This window comes from Xiphias gladius, chromosome 21 (genome assembly GCF_016859285.1).
Source record: "Xiphias gladius isolate SHS-SW01 ecotype Sanya breed wild chromosome 21, ASM1685928v1, whole genome shotgun sequence".
NCBI classification, from domain to species: Eukaryota; Metazoa; Chordata; class Actinopteri; order Istiophoriformes; family Xiphiidae; genus Xiphias; species Xiphias gladius.
In genome coordinates, this window is record NC_053420.1 from 12,987,952 (window position 1) to 13,009,422 (window position 21,471).

The 21,471-nt window shown below is 38.9% G+C and overlaps 1 protein-coding gene across 3 annotated transcripts in view; it reads left to right on the forward strand.

Annotated features, from left to right (window-relative positions):
• The window catches only part of iars1 (isoleucyl-tRNA synthetase 1), a 55,892-nt gene extending 37,648 nt beyond the window's left edge, over positions 1–18,244 (forward strand). For all 3 annotated transcript variants that reach the window (XM_040159433.1, XM_040159431.1, XM_040159432.1), the window contains exons 24-34: positions 1,043–1,145; positions 1,423–1,506; positions 3,318–3,492; positions 5,827–5,939; positions 8,631–8,726; positions 11,468–11,644; positions 12,077–12,197; positions 12,502–12,627; positions 13,048–13,194; positions 14,844–14,996; positions 17,152–18,244. In XM_040159433.1, the coding sequence (XP_040015367.1) occupies positions 1,043–1,145; positions 1,423–1,506; positions 3,318–3,492; positions 5,827–5,939; positions 8,631–8,726; positions 11,468–11,644; positions 12,077–12,197; positions 12,502–12,627; positions 13,048–13,194; positions 14,844–14,996; positions 17,152–17,234 (1,378 nt within the window). In that variant the 3' untranslated portion in view covers positions 17,235–18,244. The remainder of the gene's footprint in view (positions 1–1,042; positions 1,146–1,422; positions 1,507–3,317; positions 3,493–5,826; positions 5,940–8,630; positions 8,727–11,467; positions 11,645–12,076; positions 12,198–12,501; positions 12,628–13,047; positions 13,195–14,843; positions 14,997–17,151) is intronic.
• The last annotated feature ends 3,227 nt before the right edge of the window (positions 18,245–21,471 follow it).

Genomic DNA, 21,471 nt, shown 5'->3' on the forward strand with positions numbered 1-21,471 from the left:
GCTGATCGGTTTTGTTAATGCCTGGGACGAATTTTTAATTCCCCAAACTTAATTGCATCATCTTTAGCCCTTAAAAAAAAGGTATGACATGATTAAATATCCATTTGATTTAGCATAAGAAAAATATTTTGTGTAATGATTCATATAATCTCCTATGTCACTTGGGCAGCACTCAGTATTTCTGCTTTATTAGCCGCTTGTCCGTCCTGTTGTCGAATGGGACTACTTCATCCTCCTCCCAAAGGTCACCCACCAATCAGGCGGTGGGAACAGCTGCTCCTCAGTCAGCTTATTAAATGATTGGCTGTCCCTGGCGTCCTCTTTTCTGTCATTTTACTCCATTGTTTTATGCACACAGGAGGAAGCAGACTGTAGGAATAAATGCACAAGCATTGTGCGCACACACACTCGCACACTCGCACACACACACACACACACACACACACACACACACACACAGAGTCTATGTTCCTGCAGACAGTTAGGGCTAATATCGCTGTTATGCATGATTATCAGCGGCTGTGCAGCTCTAATTTGAATTCAGAGGTGGAAGTCTCAGTGTACCTTATTAGTGGATGTTCCAGAGTTGGCCCTGATGGTTCTGAACTCTGTCTTCATTTAGATTTGTGGTACTAACCTTGTCACGCAGTATTATTCATTTTCCTGAATAGAAGACCAATTTGAATTTCTAAATCACCATTAAGCAGAAGATGGTGAGATCTGAGTCACTGTAAAAATGCACCTGCATCCCCTAACTGTGCCCTGAAATTGTGCAAATTTTTACAGAATATAGAGTAATTATCCCAAGAAGATGAGTTTTTTAGAACAGTTATAAAAAGGGGGCAGGGGCGTGTAGCACCGTTGCTATTAGCTTAATTTACCAAAGCCCAGCTAATTGTGGTTTTGTTTGACACTCATGACGTTTAATTCAAGCTCTCTTTCACTCATTCATTGCCGGTGCTGTGATGTGGGTATGATATGGTAACACAATTCATGATATGGTCCTACTCAGATTTTATTTCTTTTTGTGTCTGTTTTTCAGGGAGAGTTTGATTGACAAGCGCATTGAGAGTGCTGTCTCTCAGATGCAGTCTGTGATTGAACTGGGCAGGGTGATCCGAGACAGGAAGACTCTGCCCGTCAAGGTAAATCATCAGCTTTACTCCATTCAATCACGCTAATGTCTGTATATATTTTGTGTACTGTATTAGGCACTTTAAAGTTACAGATATCTAAACTCTTATATGTAACATGTAATTCAAATTGGGTTTTCTATAGTCTTAAGTGCGTCTGGTTTTGTGATTTAATTGACCCAGGTCTAGTATGGTGTAGGTATGGTTGTCGTGTTGATTATGTGAGCCTTTTATTGTTTTTTACTTTTGGTACTGGAGCTGTTGACCAACTGATATGTATGTATTTCAGTACCCACTGAAGGAGGTGGTAGTTATTCACCAGGATCCAGAGGCTCTGAAAGACATCCAGTCCCTGCAGAAATACATCCTGGAAGTAAGTAAACTGTCTTTTGTAATACTATTATTTTATTTATATTTATTTATTTTGACCAAGAATACCCCTTACTCGTGTTGTGTGATAATTGTGCATTTTGTTTAATCTTGAGGTTGTCTTGGTAAAGTGTCATTTTACCAGTGCTCTGATTCAAGGCAAGAGGAGCATCTTTTTCTCATCTTTTCTATGAAATGTTTCCCTGAAATCTAGTTTTATTGATCTACTGTGCTTTGTTCAGCACTATAAAAATGTATAAGTTAAAAAGAAAGATCCTCTAGATCCTTGTTTACACTCCGAAGCCACTACTGTATAAAGACTTGGTTATGGGGTTGAACATCTTCATCTGATGTTTGTATCCTCAGCTGTAATTAAAATTTCTGTGCCTGGTTAATTTTTAAAAGGGGTTAGAGCAGATGCCTTGGAAAATGATTTCCTATTTTATCTACTCTACAGTTGCCACACACACAAACACCTTATCAAATACAGAGTGCAAATGCAAGCATTATGTTTTTACAGGAGATACAGGAAGCATTATATTACTGTTCTGTTTGCATACTTTATAGTGACGGTAATATGCATCATTATAGTTCATCATCCTCTTGACCCTTTCACACATGCAGCTTGCAAAATGAGTGATTTCCAGAGTAAGGTAGAGGTTTTTCAACATTCACACATCCTCTGAGTTTCTTACATGGAAAATTTTACATTGAGGCCTGGGCTTCTTGAATTCTAAGTGTGAATTATATAATGTTTTTCCAAAAGTAGTATTACCATTGTACACCTGTGCAACAGAAAGTGCAGATTGATTACAAAAGTCTGTTGAGTTCACTCAAGTGTTGGTCAAGAAACTTGGAAAAATGACTACTCAGACATTAGACAGAGTAACTGTCATAACCTTTCAACTTAAAGCATGCCTCTGTCTAGGGGTTTGATTTTCCAATAACATAGCTCAAGAGGTTAATGTTGTTCCACGGCTGACTCCAATTATTCCAGCTACTGTCTCAAGTAAGACCGTTGTCACCTTTCCAGGAGTGTTGCCTCTATCTCTATTTCCTGAAATCTTACTAAGGCCCAAGCTGAGAAATTACCAATGTGTATTAGATGGAAAATTATTTCCATTTCTACTGCCCACATGTTGTTGACCAGGAGAATTGACGGAACATTTACGGATCAAGGCTCAGGCGGGAAAAGGACTTCTGTTGCATCCTTCTGTTGGATCCTGCGAGCTTTACTTTAGTTCAAGCCACTTCTTATCTCTCAATCTGTATTAGTTTTGGTGGGGGAAACATTTAACCTTGCTGGCTTCTAGCTTTCCTCCAGTAAACAAGATTTATTTGGTTAGAACTGGTAGCAGTTGAGGTTGTGTGGCCCAGGGAAGAACCTTCAAGCTCTTTTACAATGTGTGTGATGCAGTTTTAGTTGATTAAGAATGGATCCACCTTTTTACCATAACTTTGACTCAGACTCCTTTCTTATTCTATAATTATTACTATTTAACCATCAATCATTTAAATTTCTTTTACCAATACCGAAACATGCACCAACTGGGCACTCACTGAGTTCAGCAATAATTTCTTCAATTCGTTCTGTTGTCCCAGGACTACTGCCCTCTTTAAACCGCAATGTGATGATTGTTTTATAGTGAAATATTAACTTTTAATTTTTACTATTATTGTCAACAGCAACTGGCTCACTGATTAGTTTATTTTAGTTTTAAGTTCCAGTTTCTGTCCATAATTGCTACGGGAAACTCCAAGACAGTGACATTACCATTTCTAAGACATAACGTGTGTCAATTTTCCATCCTCCAGGAGCTTAATGTGCGACAGTTAACACTGTCAACGGACAAGGACAAGTACGGTATCCGTCTGAGAGCTGAGCCAGACCACATGGTGCTGGGCAAGAGACTGAAGGGGGCCTTCAAAGCCGTCACTGCTTCTATCAAAGAGCTCACCAGTGAACAGCTCGAGGCCTTCCAGAAGACAGGTATGGCTGTTTGTGCAAAACAGGCACAGGGTTTATGAAGCCAAACCTTAAAATCAACATCACAAAAACTTATCTGCAGTATAAAGGCACATTGGCAGTCTAATTAGCAGTAGTTCACATTGCATTTATACAATTTTCTATGTGTTCATCTTTTACCAAATACTTTAGTTCTCCCACAGCTACCGAAGATTGAATCAGTAGGCACTGATGTTGTTTACCAAATAATGAATTAGTAAAGAGCAGATTGTTAGCATAAGGATTTTGAACACAATTGCATAGTTGTTGCATATTGTGTCAAAGTAATAAATTTTTTTGAACAGTAAGTAAACTATGAATCCTTGAAAATAAACTTGCCACACAGACGGCCAGTTTATCCTCAGAATGAAAACCCTAACCCTCCTGAAACTATCTTCAGAGCTCGATTACAGATCAAAGCAGTGCAAGGTATCTTGTCTCTCCAATTATAGAAAGACGAGGAGAGCTCCCAGAGTCTCTGTGGAAGGAAGCAGCAGAGGTCAGCTGGGCTGTGGGAACTTAACATTTCCAATCACTTGGATGTTTGAAGTCTAGCCAATTGGAAGGAAAAACGAAGGATAAGCGATGGAAGGGAAGCAATAGATGTGGTAGAGGATGATGGAAAAATGATGGAGGGGGAAAACTCGCAGATGAAAATGTGTGCAGCAGCACCAAGTTACAGTTCATTAAATTGAGATCCAAGACGAGATGTGACGTCTGAGTGTAAGAGACCCATTTTTAAGGTGCTAAACTGTATAATTCTGCATTCTGAGGAAAGGACAGAAAAAGGTGGACAAAATGAACATTTGTAAATGATAGTGATCAGTCGGTTAGTGGAAACAGAATCCATGACTACAAAAACCTTGTTCCAGTTTAGACTAGAAGGGAGGCAATTTGGTTAGAAACAGATTGTGGGTTCCTGGCTATAGGTTGTATTACTCATTATTCCTTACCTGTACCTTTGACCCCATCATTTTAATGGGGTAGAAGAGAAGGTAGAAAAGATCAGAGAGGCAGGGAGGGACAAAGGAAATCAACGTGTGGAAATCTAGGATTATAGGGGATCAGAGTGACCGTTTCACCGAGCCTCTTGGTGTGCAGGTGTGAAGAGGAGAGAAGAACATGGTCATGGTTTTTAGTCAGAACACAGACGTGGGTAATTGCTGCCACTGGCAAAACAGAGATATAAACCTGACTAGATTGGGTTTGCTGTATTGTTTAAAGGCTAAGATCTTGTGTAGATGTGGCTGGGAAGACTGCAATTTAAGAAATCGTAAATGCCAGCAAATACCAGTCCAGACTCCAGCTAATTCAAAACAAAGCCTCAGTGTGCACGCAAGTTAAAAGAGCACTTTATTTGGTATAACTGGGTGTAATTGAAACCTCTTCTAGAATCCTTCTCAAGAGACGAACCCTGCCATATAGACTAATTTTTATATAATCAGTTGGCAATTTATTCAGATTTAATTAGGAGGATAGTGGGGAGCTAAATTGTTTTATCGTCATTGATTTAATGATAATGGGTAAGCATGATGCCATGGCTTTTCTTTCTCCCCTAAAATGTCCATTATCTGTTATTAGATTTATGATCTGAAAGTTTTATAGAAATATAGATATCTCTGTTTGCGAGAATTCAGGATCCTTGTAGATTTTCTCAGGAACGCATATGAAATGCATAGGCATATGAATATTGTTGATAACTTACTTTCTGTATATCATCCCTATGTAGCAAACTTCAACTGTTTGCTCAGATACTAAGACTAAATCCCAAATTCACAAATACTGTTTGACACAGGTTTGTAATTTACATACATTATATGTTTGTTTTTTTCTCAGGCTCTGGAATTTTGTTCAAATTGTAGTAATTATAATGCAAAGCAAGAAAACAGTTCAAATATTTTCCTAATTATACTGTATATCATTCAACATCCAACTGGCTTTGTACTGGAGTAGTTTTCATAATTTGCTCTGTAGATCATTTTGATGTACATGACTTTTACCAAGAATATCCCAACCCAAAAGGAAAATCTTATTATTTTTGAAAATAGACTGTTTTTAATGAGTCTATATTAAATATGGTTTGCATCTTTTCCTGCCCCCTGGTGCAGCTTGTATAGGCTGTATAATTTAAATTAGTTCAGTAATATGGACTGATAGTAGGGTTCCATAGTGGTGAGTTGTGTATGAACATCATATTTATTATATTAAAAGCACTCTGTTGGATGTCACTTTTCTACTGCCATATAATGGTTTCTATTTTTATGTTCATGGCGACAACTATGGTTATTAATTCTGTCTTGTTGTTGCGATAATTTTAAGGATCCATCATGGTGGATGGCCACGAGCTTCACGAGGACGACTTGAGGCTGATGTACACCTTCAACCAGAGCTCAGACTCAGCTGCACAGTATGAAGCGCACTCTGACGCACAGGTAAGTTCCACTCGAAATGCAAACACAGTTGTGTTCCCATTAGATACAGCAGCAACTTCCCAGAGTCTTGTCATAATTTTAAGGTTACCAGCCAACCTTCATGCTAGGCTTGGGTAATCATATCCTGACTGTAGCTTCATATTTAGAGTAAAGACATAAGGTTGGTATGGTTCTTCTCATCTAACTCTCAGCAAGAAAGCGTATCTCCCAAAAGGTGGAACTGTTCCTTTAATCTGGTAGCAGTCACCTCATTTTTCTTTTTAAAAATGAAGACAGTTACATATTTTATCTTATATCTTTTAGTTGTTTGTTAATACTCTTAACCAATGATTGTGGATTGTATCTTGCTTTTTTTTTTGTGTGTGTAAAAATGTAAAAATGAATGATAAACATAATTACTATTAAACAATTTTAGTCATTTATGAACACACATGTAAAGGTACAGAAATAAACACACACGCACACACACCTCCACTACTACATTACCTACTGCTGTTGTGTAGATTGAGCTACAATGTGTAATATAACTGGTTCTACATAAAACAAATGCTGCTCTGCTGCAGCTCCTTCACAAAGCTGCCATATACCGTAAATGCATCTATGTGCCTTTATTGTGAGTGTGATGTATGAAATAATTTCACGGCTAAGTGGAATCCAGCATGTGTGTGGTTCCCACAGGCCCTCTCTAATCAGTGCTCCTCCAGCCGTATACATGCCACACGGCTGCACCTTAATACCAGTTTACTGAGCTGGCTTTTTAATTCTCTGCTACTCTCGCTCGCACCGGCTCTCCAGCTCCCATCTGTCTGGGTCTCTGTTCTCGCTCTCCTCTCATTCTGTATCTCTTTAGCTTTTGTGTACTATTCTCTGTCACCCTGTCATCTCCTTTCCTTCCCCTTCCCATGGTAAAGTTTTCAGGGCTGGCATCAGCTCAGCCCTGCACAACATGACACTCATTTTACTTTAGTGACTCACACAGACTACAATATTGTCATTATTGCTGCTTGCTTGGTCTTTTTTTTTTTTTTTTTAATTTTACACATTATAAATGTTTGGACAACAGATATTTCTTTAAGGTTGCTCTTATCATCTCTGGATGTTAATCAGCTCCCACTGAGCTGAAGGCTGGTTCAGTGGCTACAGTAAACTGATGATATCAGAGGATGAATAATACCATAACATCTTCTTCTCATTTGAAATCCTGCCTTTCTCTGATACTATTCTGTCAACTGCTAATTGGAGCAATTGTGGGGTGTGTATGATTAGAGTAAATTAAACTTTTTTGATTTTTAAAACTCCACCACATTGATGTTGTTACAGTAACAGGTAAACATTTGAAAGAGACGGGATTATTTTTAAAAATAAAAGTCTCGGGGTTTCCGGTGGCCTATGGTCAAGGCGTGTACATCACAAGCACAACGTTGGTTCAATTCCTGGCTGAAGGACCTTTGTTGTGTGTTTTACCATCTTTCTCTCTCTGCCCTTGTTTCCTGTCTCACTCTAGACTGTCTACTGTCTAATAAAGGCAACATGCCAAAAAAAAAATCTTTACAAGGAAATAAAAATAAAAAACAAGTCTACGCTTCAATATTTTGTATTTCTTTTTGCCTAAATATTAAAAGTTAATATCCTTATGAAAAATCGATATTTGTGTTCAAATACAGGCTGAATAATTTCACCCTTATAGACCTACTTGAATGTGGGAACCCAATTTTGAATAGATTAATACAAATATTTTTTAAATTTAATCATAATTAATAATTAATTGCCAAGATTCTATAAATTTGATTTAGAATTTCATTGCCATCATATACATACACTACTGGTTTTAGAACACCTCAATTTAACCAGCTGTTAAAATTTACATAATTTGATGTCACAGTGTTTCTGAAATCAAAGCATAGAACAAATAAACAATTGGAGATTTTAAAACCAAGGAATCATGGAATCTTGTTGTTTAACTAAATTCAGTCTACATTTTTGACTCATTCAGCACTGTTGCAGAAGTTCTCACAAATGTGATGCACTCATAGGTCACTTTGCTTTCACCTTCTGTGCAGTACATCCAAAACCAGCTCCATGGGGTTTAAGTCTGGAGACTGTGCTGGTCTTCCACCATGTGAAGCCATTCATCATTCTGATAGCAATATACTGTACTAATTCCCGCATAACAGTATTGTCCTAATAAAGCATCAGAGAGTGAAGCAACACAGTTTTTTCCAGCACTGCCTTTGTGCAGACAGAGGGACCTGTAGGAATTGTTTGCATTAACTTTCAGCGCTTCATTTACTTCCATTACTGCAGGAAACCTGTAAATTAACCAGTTTCTTAATCCCCTTAAAAAGGCCTGTTTTCTATTAAATTTACAGAATTTTTCAGTTTTCGGTTTTGACCTAAACTTTTACCTGGGGCAGTTTACAGCTTACGTTTGTTCGATTTAAGGTTTTTCACTGGACTTGAACTGCTGAAATTTCAATAAAAACTTGAAAAACTAGGGTGTTCTAAAACCAGTAGTGTATGTAGATTACAATATGAAAAGTGAAGACTTATAAATGTAAATGAATTGAGGGTTGTATGAGTATGTATAATTGTATAATTTTTGTCAAAATTAGCAGAAAATCATATCATAATTGTCAGATAATTTTAATCTTACACTCTCCTCTTCTCCCCATGGGCTTTATTGTCTTTTAGGTCCTGGTGCTGTTGGATGTTTCCCCAGACCAGTCCATGGTGGATGAGGGCGTTGCCCGAGAGGTCATCAACCGCATTCAGAAACTACGCAAGAAGGTGGGGCAATTATTTCAGGAGCACTACTAGCTCTGGAAAGTAGAGTGACACATAACACACAACTACTGAATTTTGCAATCCAGTGTGTAATGAATAGAATCTGACACAGTTGAAGCAGTTTGCCAATACATGTAATCAGGGCTGTGCCAGGGTGAGCAAAACATGCCACTTAGTTACATGAGTTGTGCCTGAAGATAAAATATTCTCCAAGGCTGTTGCTTACACAGTGAGTAATGTATGACAGTTAAGCAGGAGAAAGCACATTGACTGCGAAAGAGAAGGAAAATGACACAGTGTGACAGAAAAAAAGATACCCAGTGTTAGCTGGTGTCTGTGTGTTATTTTCAATATTCATAGCAACATGCACATCCACTCCTGGCAGAGTTGTACGACATTGCAAGTATCTAGAATAAGAACTACACAACAAAATACAGTAGAAAACACTAGAAGTTTTTGACGAAGTTTCCCTTGTTTTGCGTCCGTAAACAACACTATTTTTGTTACCAGTCTTCTTGAACCCTAAACATCCTCATCCTGCCACTATACTTACCGCACTCGCTGCCTTAATATATTTTTATAAAGATAGTAGTGCTGAAAGGCGATTAATCAATTAGTCAAGCAACAGAAGATTAATCCACAACAATTTAAATTAATCATTTAAGTCATAAATTAAGTAATTTATTAAGCAAAAATCGCAAAGAATCTTAGTTTACAGCTTCACAGATGTGACACACCTGTTTCATTATCATATATGGATTAGGAAAATTGGAACTGTAGAGAAAAAAAAAATTTGAAAACGTTGCATTGGGAAAGCAGGGAATAGATAAATTATTAAAAAGGGAACAAAACCACAACAAATTAAAAAATAAATTAAAAAAATAGAAAAATGACTGAGTTGGAAAAACAAAATGAGCTACTGAAAGATAAATTGATTTTATCAAATGGTGTTAAAGGAAAACTATAAATCTTTCTTTTTACACTAAAATTTTAATAATTTAACAAACAGCATTATTCATTGATTTATTCAGTAATACTTTTAACCTGTTATTACATTTTGTCAGTTACAGGGGTCCATACTGGACCATTGGTCAGACAAAAAAGTAGTTTGAAGGTTTCATGTTGTGCTCTGGGAAGCTATGAAAAAGTTCTTTCACTCTTTTCTGGCATTTTTTTTCATCGTTATTTATAAACTATTAATTGATTCATTGAAAAATATAGACAGAGTAATCAATAATGAATCTAAGTGTTAGCTGCAGCCCCAAATAAAGAAGAGTTTCTTTATTTTTTTGTTATACCCCCCTCCCCCTCCACTTTATGTCCCATGCTAATTTTGTCAGGGCAGTTTTGAAATCTTTCCACTGCAGCGTCACAGTTAGAAGTTTCTCCATCATAAGGCAGGCTTAATGGAAGCTTAATTACAGTCTGGCCCCTTTCAGATTCTAATGTTGGGGCTTTGAAGTGGTCTGGGGAGTAAAGACGGATTAGCCAACAGCCCCTTGTTTTCACGAGCAACAAACAGTTTTTTCCGTCCCCCTATAGCAGTGGTGCGCACTGGCTCTCGGCCAAGCTAAATTCCTCCAGTTATTTCAAACTGAGATCTGTTAGGAATTTTCCACCCCGGGGATGGGAATTAATTTTTAACAATTCTTTGACATGTTTGGTAGTAGTTTGTGGGTGTGCTTGTGTGTCTTGATCAGTGTTTACGTGGCTGCTGGTGTTTGTTTTTTTTTTTTTTTTTTGTGAGCATATGCATGGTTGAGAAACAGGGGTCAGCATTTCCTTTTTTTTTTTACTGGACTGCTCAAAATCTGGAGTTCTCTGTAGCTCTATCTGAGGTGTACACACACACACACACACACACACACACACACACACACACACACACACACACACATATACACACAGACAGACAGACGATCACACGCTCACACACACAGACACACACACTGTACTAGCCCCTTCGGGGGAGGGTCACTACCTTGACTTGGCAGGAAAAGCCTATAAACCTTCCTCCATTGATTGACTGCTCCTCTGTATCTAGCTAACGTTATTCCTCTGCCCTTGAGCCAGATACTGCAATTGGAGTGTGTGTGTGTGTGTGTGTGTGTACTAGACCGTCAAAATATGTGTGTGTGGCTGTGCACACGTGTGCACGGCTGTACACTGCAGATTAGGATGAGATCAATGTGTTTGAATGTGTGAAGGTTAGAGGAAGCTGGCAGTACTCAATGCCAAAATAGATGGGCTTTCATCCAATATAAAAAAAAAAAAATCTCCCCATGTTCCCTTCTGCCTTTATTTGTTCTTATACTGTCTGTTTTCTGCTCTATAATCTCTACCTTCTCTTCTTTTGTCCACCATTCCATTCTGTTTATCCCATACCCCCTTTCTTCCATCTTTCTTATAGAGGAGAAAAAAAGCTATGAAGAGAATTGCTTGTTGCAAAATTGGGATTCTTTGTGTCCTTGGCAGTCATCTGTTTTAGTCAGACAACAGGTTTTTTTCTAAACCATGGCAGATTATTTTGTGTTATTATTTGAAAAGTTATTCAAGTAGTACTTTTAACATATTTACTCACTTATGGCTCATCATCCCTGTTTTTTTTCCCCTCTCCGCAGTTGATACCATAGAAACTTGCATTTATTGCAAAAACAGACACTTTCAATTAATTTCTGAAAACTTTTGCACTTGATATTTGTGTACATAAAATATTTTACGGGTGTCTCAATCTCTTGCCTTAGGGCCATTTGGTGCCGTCAGACGAGATAACCGTGTACTACCGCTGCCAGCCAGAGGGGGAGTATTTGGACTCTGTGATCCAGGCTCACACTGACTTTATCCTGGCTACCACCAAGGCTCCACTTCTGCCCTTCCCTTTCCCCAACACTGCCAGTGTCATCATAGAGGAAAAGACTCAGGTATGAAAAGATACCTGAAGGCAAGCGGGACTATTGTTTCCTCCACTATAATGCAAGTTCAGTTTAAGTTTAGTGTTTCATGAAGTGTGAATGATCATTTGGTGTGAAATCCCAAGTGTACTCCGAAGTGCTAAGGCAAGGACAACTGCACTTGCTTAAGAATCATGGAATATACGTGAAATAAGTATGTTTTTAAGACCTTGTGAGGATGGAATTTGCTTTTTTATTTTTTATTTTTCCCTCTTCTCAGTCTTTACAATTTCTCATTCTCGTGATGCCTGCATTATCTCTCCAGCTGGCTACGTTTTTTCACGAATCACAATTTGATTTTCGGATTAAAGGACACTTGAGTAAAGATTAAACAGTAAAACGTTAGTGTGTGACTCCCTCTGTCTCGTTCCCTCTTTCATGCTCCTTTTTTCCTCGTTGCAGCTGAAGGGCTCAGACTTGGAGTTAACCATTGTAAAGGGATCTTCAGCCCCGCGGGCCCCTCTGAATGGACCCGCTTGCACCTATGTGAACCTCAGGGTGAAGGTCAACAACAAAGAACAAGGTAGCACATGGGGAGGCCAAAAGGGAGGTCTGTTTTTCCAGCTAGAAAAGCTCTAACAAGAATATGTTAAAACTGTCAAAAGAAGTGGCTTTTAGGTTATTTTGCAATGTGGAGAAAACTGATCATCTTCCGACTGGTGAGATAATACGATGTGTACAACTCCATTTTTTTTTTACAAGTTTGGAAGGAACTTCAAAAGTCTGTGAGGCCTTGCATGTATAGGATGGGTTCAGTCACCTTGCCTGTAATTCACTCTGTGAGCTGTTTTGCACATTGGTAATTTTCTGACTGGTTTCTTGTTCAGAGGGGGTGGTGTTGTTGGAAAACCCCAAAGGAGATAACAGACTAGGCGTGGACAAGCTGAAGAAAGTGTGCAGCATCATCTTTGGAACAAATAACACCGAGCTCAGATTCTTCAACGGTGGGACTGGTGAGAATTGATCTGACTCAGAAAGACATAAATCCAACTGTTTCTCATCTACTGTGTGAGACCAACAGATCACTGTTAGAGTAGAAACATCTGCCATCCCATATTACTTTAGTGGCTGTTGCTTATCGCCACCGTCTTCCTGCTATCTCGTGTAAAGACTGAAGTACTCAACTGTTTGTTATATTTAAAAAAAAAAATTATTTTAGTTACCTATGAACTGATAAAATGCAGTAAAAGGTTTTCAGACAGGTCCAAAATATAACTGAATACATAGAAAAAATAAAACTTTTAAATAATTAAAATATTATGTAAAAAGAATATGATTTTGTTTGATTCAGGGGGCTCTGTGGTAACCCAGGTGAAATGATAAAACTCTGTCGTCTACACATCCTTGTGTGTGCATTTGTGTGTTCATTTCAGAGCTGACCAGCAAAACGGACCTCCAGGCTTTGAGTGGTAAAACTTTGTCAGCGACTTCAGGCTCTTCCTCCCCTGGCTCTGTCCCCAGCACCGACTCCCTCCTGTGCCCTTATGTTAACCTGGTGCTCTGCAACGCACAGCCAGCTGGTGAGAAACACCTTCACACACATATAATCATGCACCACTAATAAGTCAGTCCTTATCACTTTTAAAGGATTAGGCTGGCGTTATTTTATCTTGTTATTATAATGAACGAATCCCCTGAAAAGACCAAAACTAACAATTAATGCACCCTGCCGACAAGTTTTGTCTGTGTAGTCAAAGCTTTATTCAACTTAATGCATACAGCATTATGGCTGCAACGGATTTGACCCTTTGCTTTTGACACATTAATAACACTGTAACAGTAACTGTAACACTGTACATTTCCAAAGCAGATAAAGATAAGTACCAGAACTAACTATGAAGCTGGGTAAACATGAATCAGCACCTCCAAGTCTTTGCATTGATGTCTGCCCTTCACGGTGTATTCATTCAGTGATGGAGGAAGTACTAAGATCTTTTACTTAAGTAAAAGTAGCAACCATACTCGTACTTATTCTTCCTGCCCATACGGGCCCTGGAAATTCTTCCCTCATGTAATGTCAATGTAAGTGATGGGGGACAAAACACAGTCCTCTTTCAGCGCAAAATGCAGTCTAAAGTTCAGCTGAGGCCAATATCAGGCTTCAGCTGTCTTAGCGAGACAAATCAAGTGGGTATTTTCCAAAGCTGTAGTCTTTTTTTTTTTAGTGTGAAATTCGTTAACTGAAGCTGAAGTGTAGAACAAATACAGTGGAATAAGAAGCACAATAGTTGCCTTTGAAATGTAGTGGAGTTGAAGTATAAAGTAAACTACAAGCAATTCCAAAATTGTACCTAAATACAAAACTAAAATAGGAACTGTGCCAATTTTACACATCGGCGTCTGTTTACAGGTCTTGGGGAGTGTTACATATGTGAAAGAGTTGTATAAAGGCTTTTGTGGCTCCAGAGGGAGCTGCGCAAAGTCGTTTGGTGATGAAGACTACAAGCTTGAAAATTAAAAGAAAAATCTGGGGGTGTGGAGTAAGAAAGAAGAGAGCTTACCAGACCTCTGTAGCCCTCTCCTCTTTTCTGCTTTGGGCTAGCTGCTCGAGGCTACATTAGGTACTACTGGAATAACAGACCTGAATCTCCTACCTAGAGCTGATGCTAGAGCTGCATTGTGGGTAATGTAGGTGCCCGGTTTTGATAAGGAAAAAAATATGTGGAATTAAAATGACAACATCTTTAGATATGTTGCAGTGATTTTGATCATTTTTCTGAAACTGTTCATCGTGGGTCTGACAGTGTTGCGGGATTGCAAAGCTAAATCAGTACTTTTTAAGTAAATTTGTACTTAGTCCATTGCCTCCAGTGGAATCACCTACACTCATTGTGTGTTGATTCCAGAGTTCATTGCAGTAAAGAAAATTTGCTGTAATCCAGCCTTATCCTTTAAGTCATTCACACCTAACACTGTTCACCTTGCCCCTCTACCCCTATATTCACAAACTGATCAGCCAGACTCTCTCTCCCGTCCTCTCTTTTTGATCTGTCTTCCTCCTCTCTGTCTCCTCCCTCTTTCCATTGTTAGGCTTAGGCTTGATCACATGCTTTCCCGGGACTTGTGAACAAACCAAACTAACAAGCCAATCATATCTTAACTTATAGAAGAAGTAAAGTCTGTCTTGTTCACTTCACTTTTCTTCCAACGCTCGTCCTCCCTCCTCTAGAATGCCAGACAGGAGAAGTGGGAACCCTCCTGCTGGTGAACCCAGTGGGCCAGAATGGGCTTGACTACTCAGGCCTGCTGTCTGAGGCTGCCAAGGTTTTTGGCCTTCGCAGCAGATGGCTCAAACTCTATCTGGACCAGGACCTCACCCAAGGTAAGATGAAACGATTGGTGGATATCATCATGCTGGTAATTTAAGTCCTCGTTCCGGACTTAACAAAATTACAGGATATGGTCTGTAATAGACATGCATGTTCAGAAGGACAAAGCAAGAGAGAAAGCCAATAAACACAAATGAATGTCCATAAATCTGCTTGGAAATCATAAAAAAAGATGCCTCAGAACTTGCCTGAGAATCATCACATTTTTAAGTTGTCTTCAGTAACAAAGCAATCCAGTGACAGCTCTCTGTACATGCATGGGTACATTATAAACAAGAACTGCTAATAGCTAATTTGGCATACTTTTAATGGCACCAATTTCACAAAAATGTAAACAAATACAGGCTAACAGCAGGGTTTTAAAGAAAGTAGCAGTACTTACCTGTACCTGACATTGCAACAGCCCATTAAGGAGGATACAGGGTATAGGTCTCTTGTTTGCTTAATTTTTTTCTGTCATCATATTGGTCTGCAAAGAGGCCTTTATATTGGTTCAAATGTTTCCGTCTATCAGATTAGCGAAAAAGTTTTCGGCTTCCTCAGTTTTCACACAAAAAAAAAAGTTCACACTGAGCTAGCAAAATGCTGGAGAAAGAGAGAAGCTCTTCCCTCAGAAAAAGAACCCCTCAGAGATTCACTTTAAAATGCAAGGACGACGCTCTGGACAGGATTAAATTACCGGAAGACCAGCAACTTCACTTTAAAAAAGAAGATAATTTCAGCTGTCATTATTATGGGGGAGGGAGTGCTCCAGACATGCATGCTCTGGACAGGATTAAAATCACTGACCAGAACAGGTAATATTAAAATCACCCCACCTCCCCAAGAGAAATAAATCCCCTCCGACTGGGGCTTTAACTGATTTAAGGCCAGTAATTCTTGGCTGATATACAGTGAGGGGAAAATCAGATTGATAGTTCCTACCTTCATCATCTAACATGTCACTCCTAAGAAAAATAGTTTCCAAAGAAGGTTAGAAATTCTAGGAATAATGTTTTAAAATGTCTTATCCTAGCCAGGGTGTTGAGGGATTTTATTTTTCTTCCTTGAACTGAGATGTTCAGATATTTTCATTTCAACGATTGAGTGATTAATTGTTATGGCTACTTTTTTGCTCCAATTTTACTTTTTAAACTACCAGTCAGAAGTTTTGAAACACTTCCATTTTTCTAGCTTTTATTTAAATTTATGTAACTCAGTCTCTCAGTGTTTCTGGAATTAAAGCACAGAACAAATAAACAATTGGAGATTTTAAAAACAAGGAATCATGGAATCGTCTTGTTGAACTAAATTCAATCTAAATTTTTAACTCGTCCAGCAGCCGAACACACTGGCGACGTTCTTTCTACAATGGAAATGAAACATTGTTCAGAAAGTTCCTCCCGACAGTGTTGCAGAAGCTCCCACAAACGTGTTGAACTTGTGGTTTGCTTTGCTTTCACTTTCTGTCCAGTTCATCCCAAACCAGCTCCATGGGTTTGTAAGTGTGGAGACTGTGCTGGTCTTCCGTCTTGTGAAGCTGCCATCTGGTTCTGTTCTTCTGAAGATCCGGGTCATTATCTTGCTGTAGAATGAAACTCTGAACAACCAGTGTGTTCCTCCGTTACCTACCCTTCTCTCACCAGCAACAGCAACATACAGTACTACTTCCTGCAGTACAGCATTGTCCTAATAATGCATTAGAGGGTGTAGTAACACAGTCTGTTCCAACACTGCCTTTGTACAAACAGAGGGACGTGTAGGAATTTTTTGTGTTAACTTTCAGGGCTTTATTTACTTACACTGCTGCAGGAAAGCTGTAAGTTAACCAATTTCTTACTCCCTGAAAAAGGCCTGTTTTCTATTAAATTTACAGGATTTTTCAGTTTTTGGTTTTGACCTAAACCTATTTACCCATCATGCATTTCAATAAATTGCCACAATATATTGGAACAACTATTTGGATGCAATAAAATTGTGCACTATTGATGAAAAATTCACAAAATTTTCCTTAATGACACAAAGTGGTTTTTTGGATTCTCTTGACTAAATTAAACTAACTTCCCTTGGAGTTAGGGTTTTAGATTTTTTTTTAAACTGTGGTCTTTTGTGATTGCTTAGTACCAATCAAGCATACTATGTAACTCTTTGTTTCTCTATGTTTTTCAGAGTTGCCAGCTGATTCATCGGTAAAATCTCTAGACACCAAAACTCTGTTTGTGAAAGTTCTGCCAACAACCGCCGAAGCATAAATGCAGTGAAGCCATCCTAGGATCTTACCTTCAACATGTGTCTCAGATGTATCCGAGGTTCCCGGAAAGTTTTTTTTTTGCCTACTATAATCTCATAGCCCCATCCACTGATGTATAGTATGGCATGTGTTTGGATGTTTTTTTGGAAATCCTTATGCAAAGCAGGCTTGTCTGTCAAGTTCACAACTGTTAATACATAGAGTCACTATCACACATTTATTGAAATTTCTCAAGACGACTTCAGGCACAAAATTACCATGGCTGCAGATGACTTGAGATTTTTTCACTTTCCTCCCTGATGCAGTTTCTTTCCCTTGTACTGCCTATAAAAAGGAAGCACAATGCGTTGTTGAAAATTTATTCTGGACAAGGAAGAGATTTACAATCTTAACTAAAAGTGGATGCACATCAAGAACAGAAGGATTGTTCATACACAGCAGATGAACAAACCAGCTGGACAGATGAGTGAGTATGAAAGTGTGAAGTGGTTGGCCATGGAAAGTGGGGATTGTTTGATGGAGGGAAAACCAGGCATTGAACCACCCTGAAAGAAGAGCCAAAGGTTCTTTCACCTCAGATTTAAAGATTTTTTTTTTTCAGTCAGTAAATCAGTCAGTAACTTGGAAATGAAGATTCCCGGGAACTGTCTAGCTGTCAATATTACCAATGGATGTTTTTCTTTATTATGCATAATTATTAAAATTATGCAAGCTACTTCCCTTCAAGGTGGATTTTGAGGTGAACTTAGTCCAGAGTAATTATTGCTTCGGCTCATAACTGGGAAACCAATTTGGCCTATTGTGCTTATACACAATTTTGAATTTAACAGATAAACCTATTCTGTTCATTGCATTGGGAATCCTTTGACAATTGAAAAGACATTTAAAAGGTGAAATGGATTGTTGAGCTGCTGTACCCTAAGGACAAAAGGATTCTGTAATAAAAAGAGCAACAAATGGATAATGTACTATTTTAACTGACAAATGGAATAAATCAAAGGTGACTGAGAATGAACATGTTTTTTTCTTTGTGCACCGTCAAACCTCAGTATGACGAGGAGAGACACATCATGTCTGTGGGATACTGCAGATGGACTTTGCTGCAAATACTGTATGAAAAAATGTGTTTGCCTTTGTCCATCTGGTTTGCAAAGACTCACGTAACGTTATTTAATCACAAGATCAAGGAAAAAATACAACAAAATGGATTGGAAAAGACTTCAGCAGCAATAAATGACTTTAAAGGAATGGTTTGATATTGTGCATTGCATTTTCTCGCGAAGTTAGATGAGAAGATTTTTATGCCTCCACGCTGGCGACAGCCGTGGCCAGATACATCGTTTTCAGATTGTCCGTCCCTCTGCTCCATTCTCGTGAACGCGATATCTTAGGAACACCTTGAGGGAATGTCTTCAAATATGGCACAAACGTTGTCCTGGACTCAAGGATGAACTGATTCGAATTTGGTTGGCAAAGGTCAAGCTCACTGCTACCTCACAAAACATGTTTTTGGCAATAACTCAGAAACAGTACGCTAATTATGTTAAAATACACCCAATACCTTTATTAAATTCCTTCAAAGTCTTCACTACATATTTTATATGAGTCTGGACAGACATGGATGTAACATGCAACTTGGCTGTTTGGCGGAGGCGTTAGTCTTGTGGTGAGTTGAAGTAAGTTATAAAAGGTGGCCCTTTACCAAAGACTTTCTCAGAGCTCCCTGTAAGCTCATAACTTTTTATTTTTTTTCCCAGTTTTATAAAAAAGACAATGTCTTGCTAAAGCACATGTGATGGCTAAAATGGCTACCTGTTTGGAATTGAATGGGTTCTGGTCCTGAAATACCATAGGAAAAGGGCCGTTCTTAATGTTAGTCTTAAATATTTTAGACATAATCTCAACATAGTCATGACAAAAATTGTATAACATTGAACGTGAATTAAACATGACTTAGGATGCATGAACAGGCATGACCACATCTGTCTTCTACCTCTGGATATATTTCAGACAGTCGAGCTTTAAAAAAGTTTAGCCTATTTATGATATTGAACTGTATAACTGTATAAGTCCAAGTTGGGAACAAAAAATAGCTTGTACGGGTCCTATCATTAGCCCCTTTCCGCCGCTCATTAGCAAAGTTAATGCCCAGCTCACGCTTTATGCACCCCTCGTTTTACTTGCAGCACACTCAACAAATGATAAAAAACTGATTGCACATCTTGGAGATCTTCAAAGCTGCTTAGGGGGTACAGGAGAATGTTGAAAACCTGGAAACAGCACAGTGTCGGACCTTAAAGCAGCGGAATAGGTGAGATGCTGGTAGTCCAAATTCCGCGGATAAGTCAGTATAACTAGGAAAGACTCCATCTTTACCAAGGTCTTGCTTAAAGCTGGAATTGATGGAGAAAATACAAAAATACTGGCAAGAATTTGAATTGGCATCTGAACTGATACCAGATCTTAAGGGTGGATCTCACTAGATGAAAAAAATTGATACCGCTCTCACCTGTCAACTCTGAAGGAAGAGGAGAATTCTTAATGTCAACAATGTCAACTGCCGGTTCATAAAATGGCATGGAGCACTTTATAGTTTCAGGTTTGAGCGATGAGAAGATGGTATCTCATATGTCCTGACCACAGATGACCCTGGAACTAGCTGTCCATGGAAAGATGTTGTTAATCTTCCACTGGGTCATTCTGTGAGCTCCATTTGTTATAAGGATGCATCAGTCCTCGTTTTTTCAAGTCCCGTAGCCAGTTTGAAGGAGGGGTGCACTGTAGACATGAGATTAAACTATAAAAGTGTCCACAAAACTCTGGACTGTAGACAGGAATACAGAGACATTGTAGCCCTGTTGGAGACTTTTTTAGAAGAAAGTTGAAGTCACTAGAGACTCAGTGCTGAACATTACATTATTTTCTAATAATGTGGGTGACATTGAGGTCTGGTTTGACTGTTGTGGATTAAATTTAGTATTTGGCCGACCTGGCTTTCCAAGGGACATTTATAGGGTACTGACGTCCATAGCCATGATGTTATTCTCTGTCTGTGAAACCTGGTTCCCACTGGTCTGGAGACAGTATAGAGAGAAACCCTGTGTGTGTGTGCTAGATCTGTGTGTGTTGATTAACAAGGGCCCAGGAGGGAGAACTGCTTGTTGGCAGTTTAGGTAACTCTCGGCTGGGGGCGCTGCTGCAGAACCTCTTTTTTCCGATTATAAATTTACCACTAATTTGCATCCAAATTAAACACATAAATAACCTATAATGAATGTTCATAAACATTTGCTCACAGCAGACTGCTGCACCAGCACAGCAGACTGAACTGCTTCTCCCCTCAAACACTGCAAAGTACCACAACCATGAATACGTCAGAGAATTGCCAGTTCATCTGTGTCTATTGTATCAGTGCCATCACAGTGAAATTTTACCCAAAGTACGCAGCGCATAATCCTTTGGTTGGTTTCATTTGTCCTATGAAGGACAAGGAAGGAAGGATAGCAGAGGGAATGAAGAAAAGAAAGATGTAGGAAAAGAAAGAAAGATTTACAGTTTGAGTAAATATTCTAAACTCTTTAGACAAAGTCTTAAATGCATCATTACTGAGCTAAAATTAAGCTTTTATTTTGGTATTTTCAAAATTGTGAGGATTATTCCTACCCGAGTACAGTATTCCCCACTGAATCAACGTGGAGTAAAAGCGGTACTTAAGAAAAAGTACTTCAGTACTACTCAAAATCTGAGCAGTATTGTTCCTGACACTCAGTTACTTTACACCTGTGTGTCCAGCATCTCTATAATCTGTGTCACTTCAGTGTGATGATTTTATCCTCCTCCCTGCTGGGCGGAGCAGCATGCTGCTTCACTAGTTAAATATTAAGCACACAGCTCTGTCTCATCCTCCTTTCATCCGTCTTGCACCCATCTGCTCCTGCTGCTCCATTTGTGCCTCTGCGCACCCCAGCCTGGGTAAGAGAGCAGGTCAGCGACCCATCTGCTGATAGACACCACAGAAATACAGTATGGAGCTCAGGTGAAGTGAACATACGACTTGTCTTCGCACTCTAATGATGGACAACAAAATTCATTTCAGTGTGCTGCAGTGCAAGTCTGGAACGAGCAAGTTTTGCCCGAACAAAGACAGGTGTGTTTTCAAGAATATATAGACCAGTAAGAGCTGTTTCCAACCAGCCCGCCCTGGCAACACGTGTGCTGCGTAATGGAAAAATCTAAAT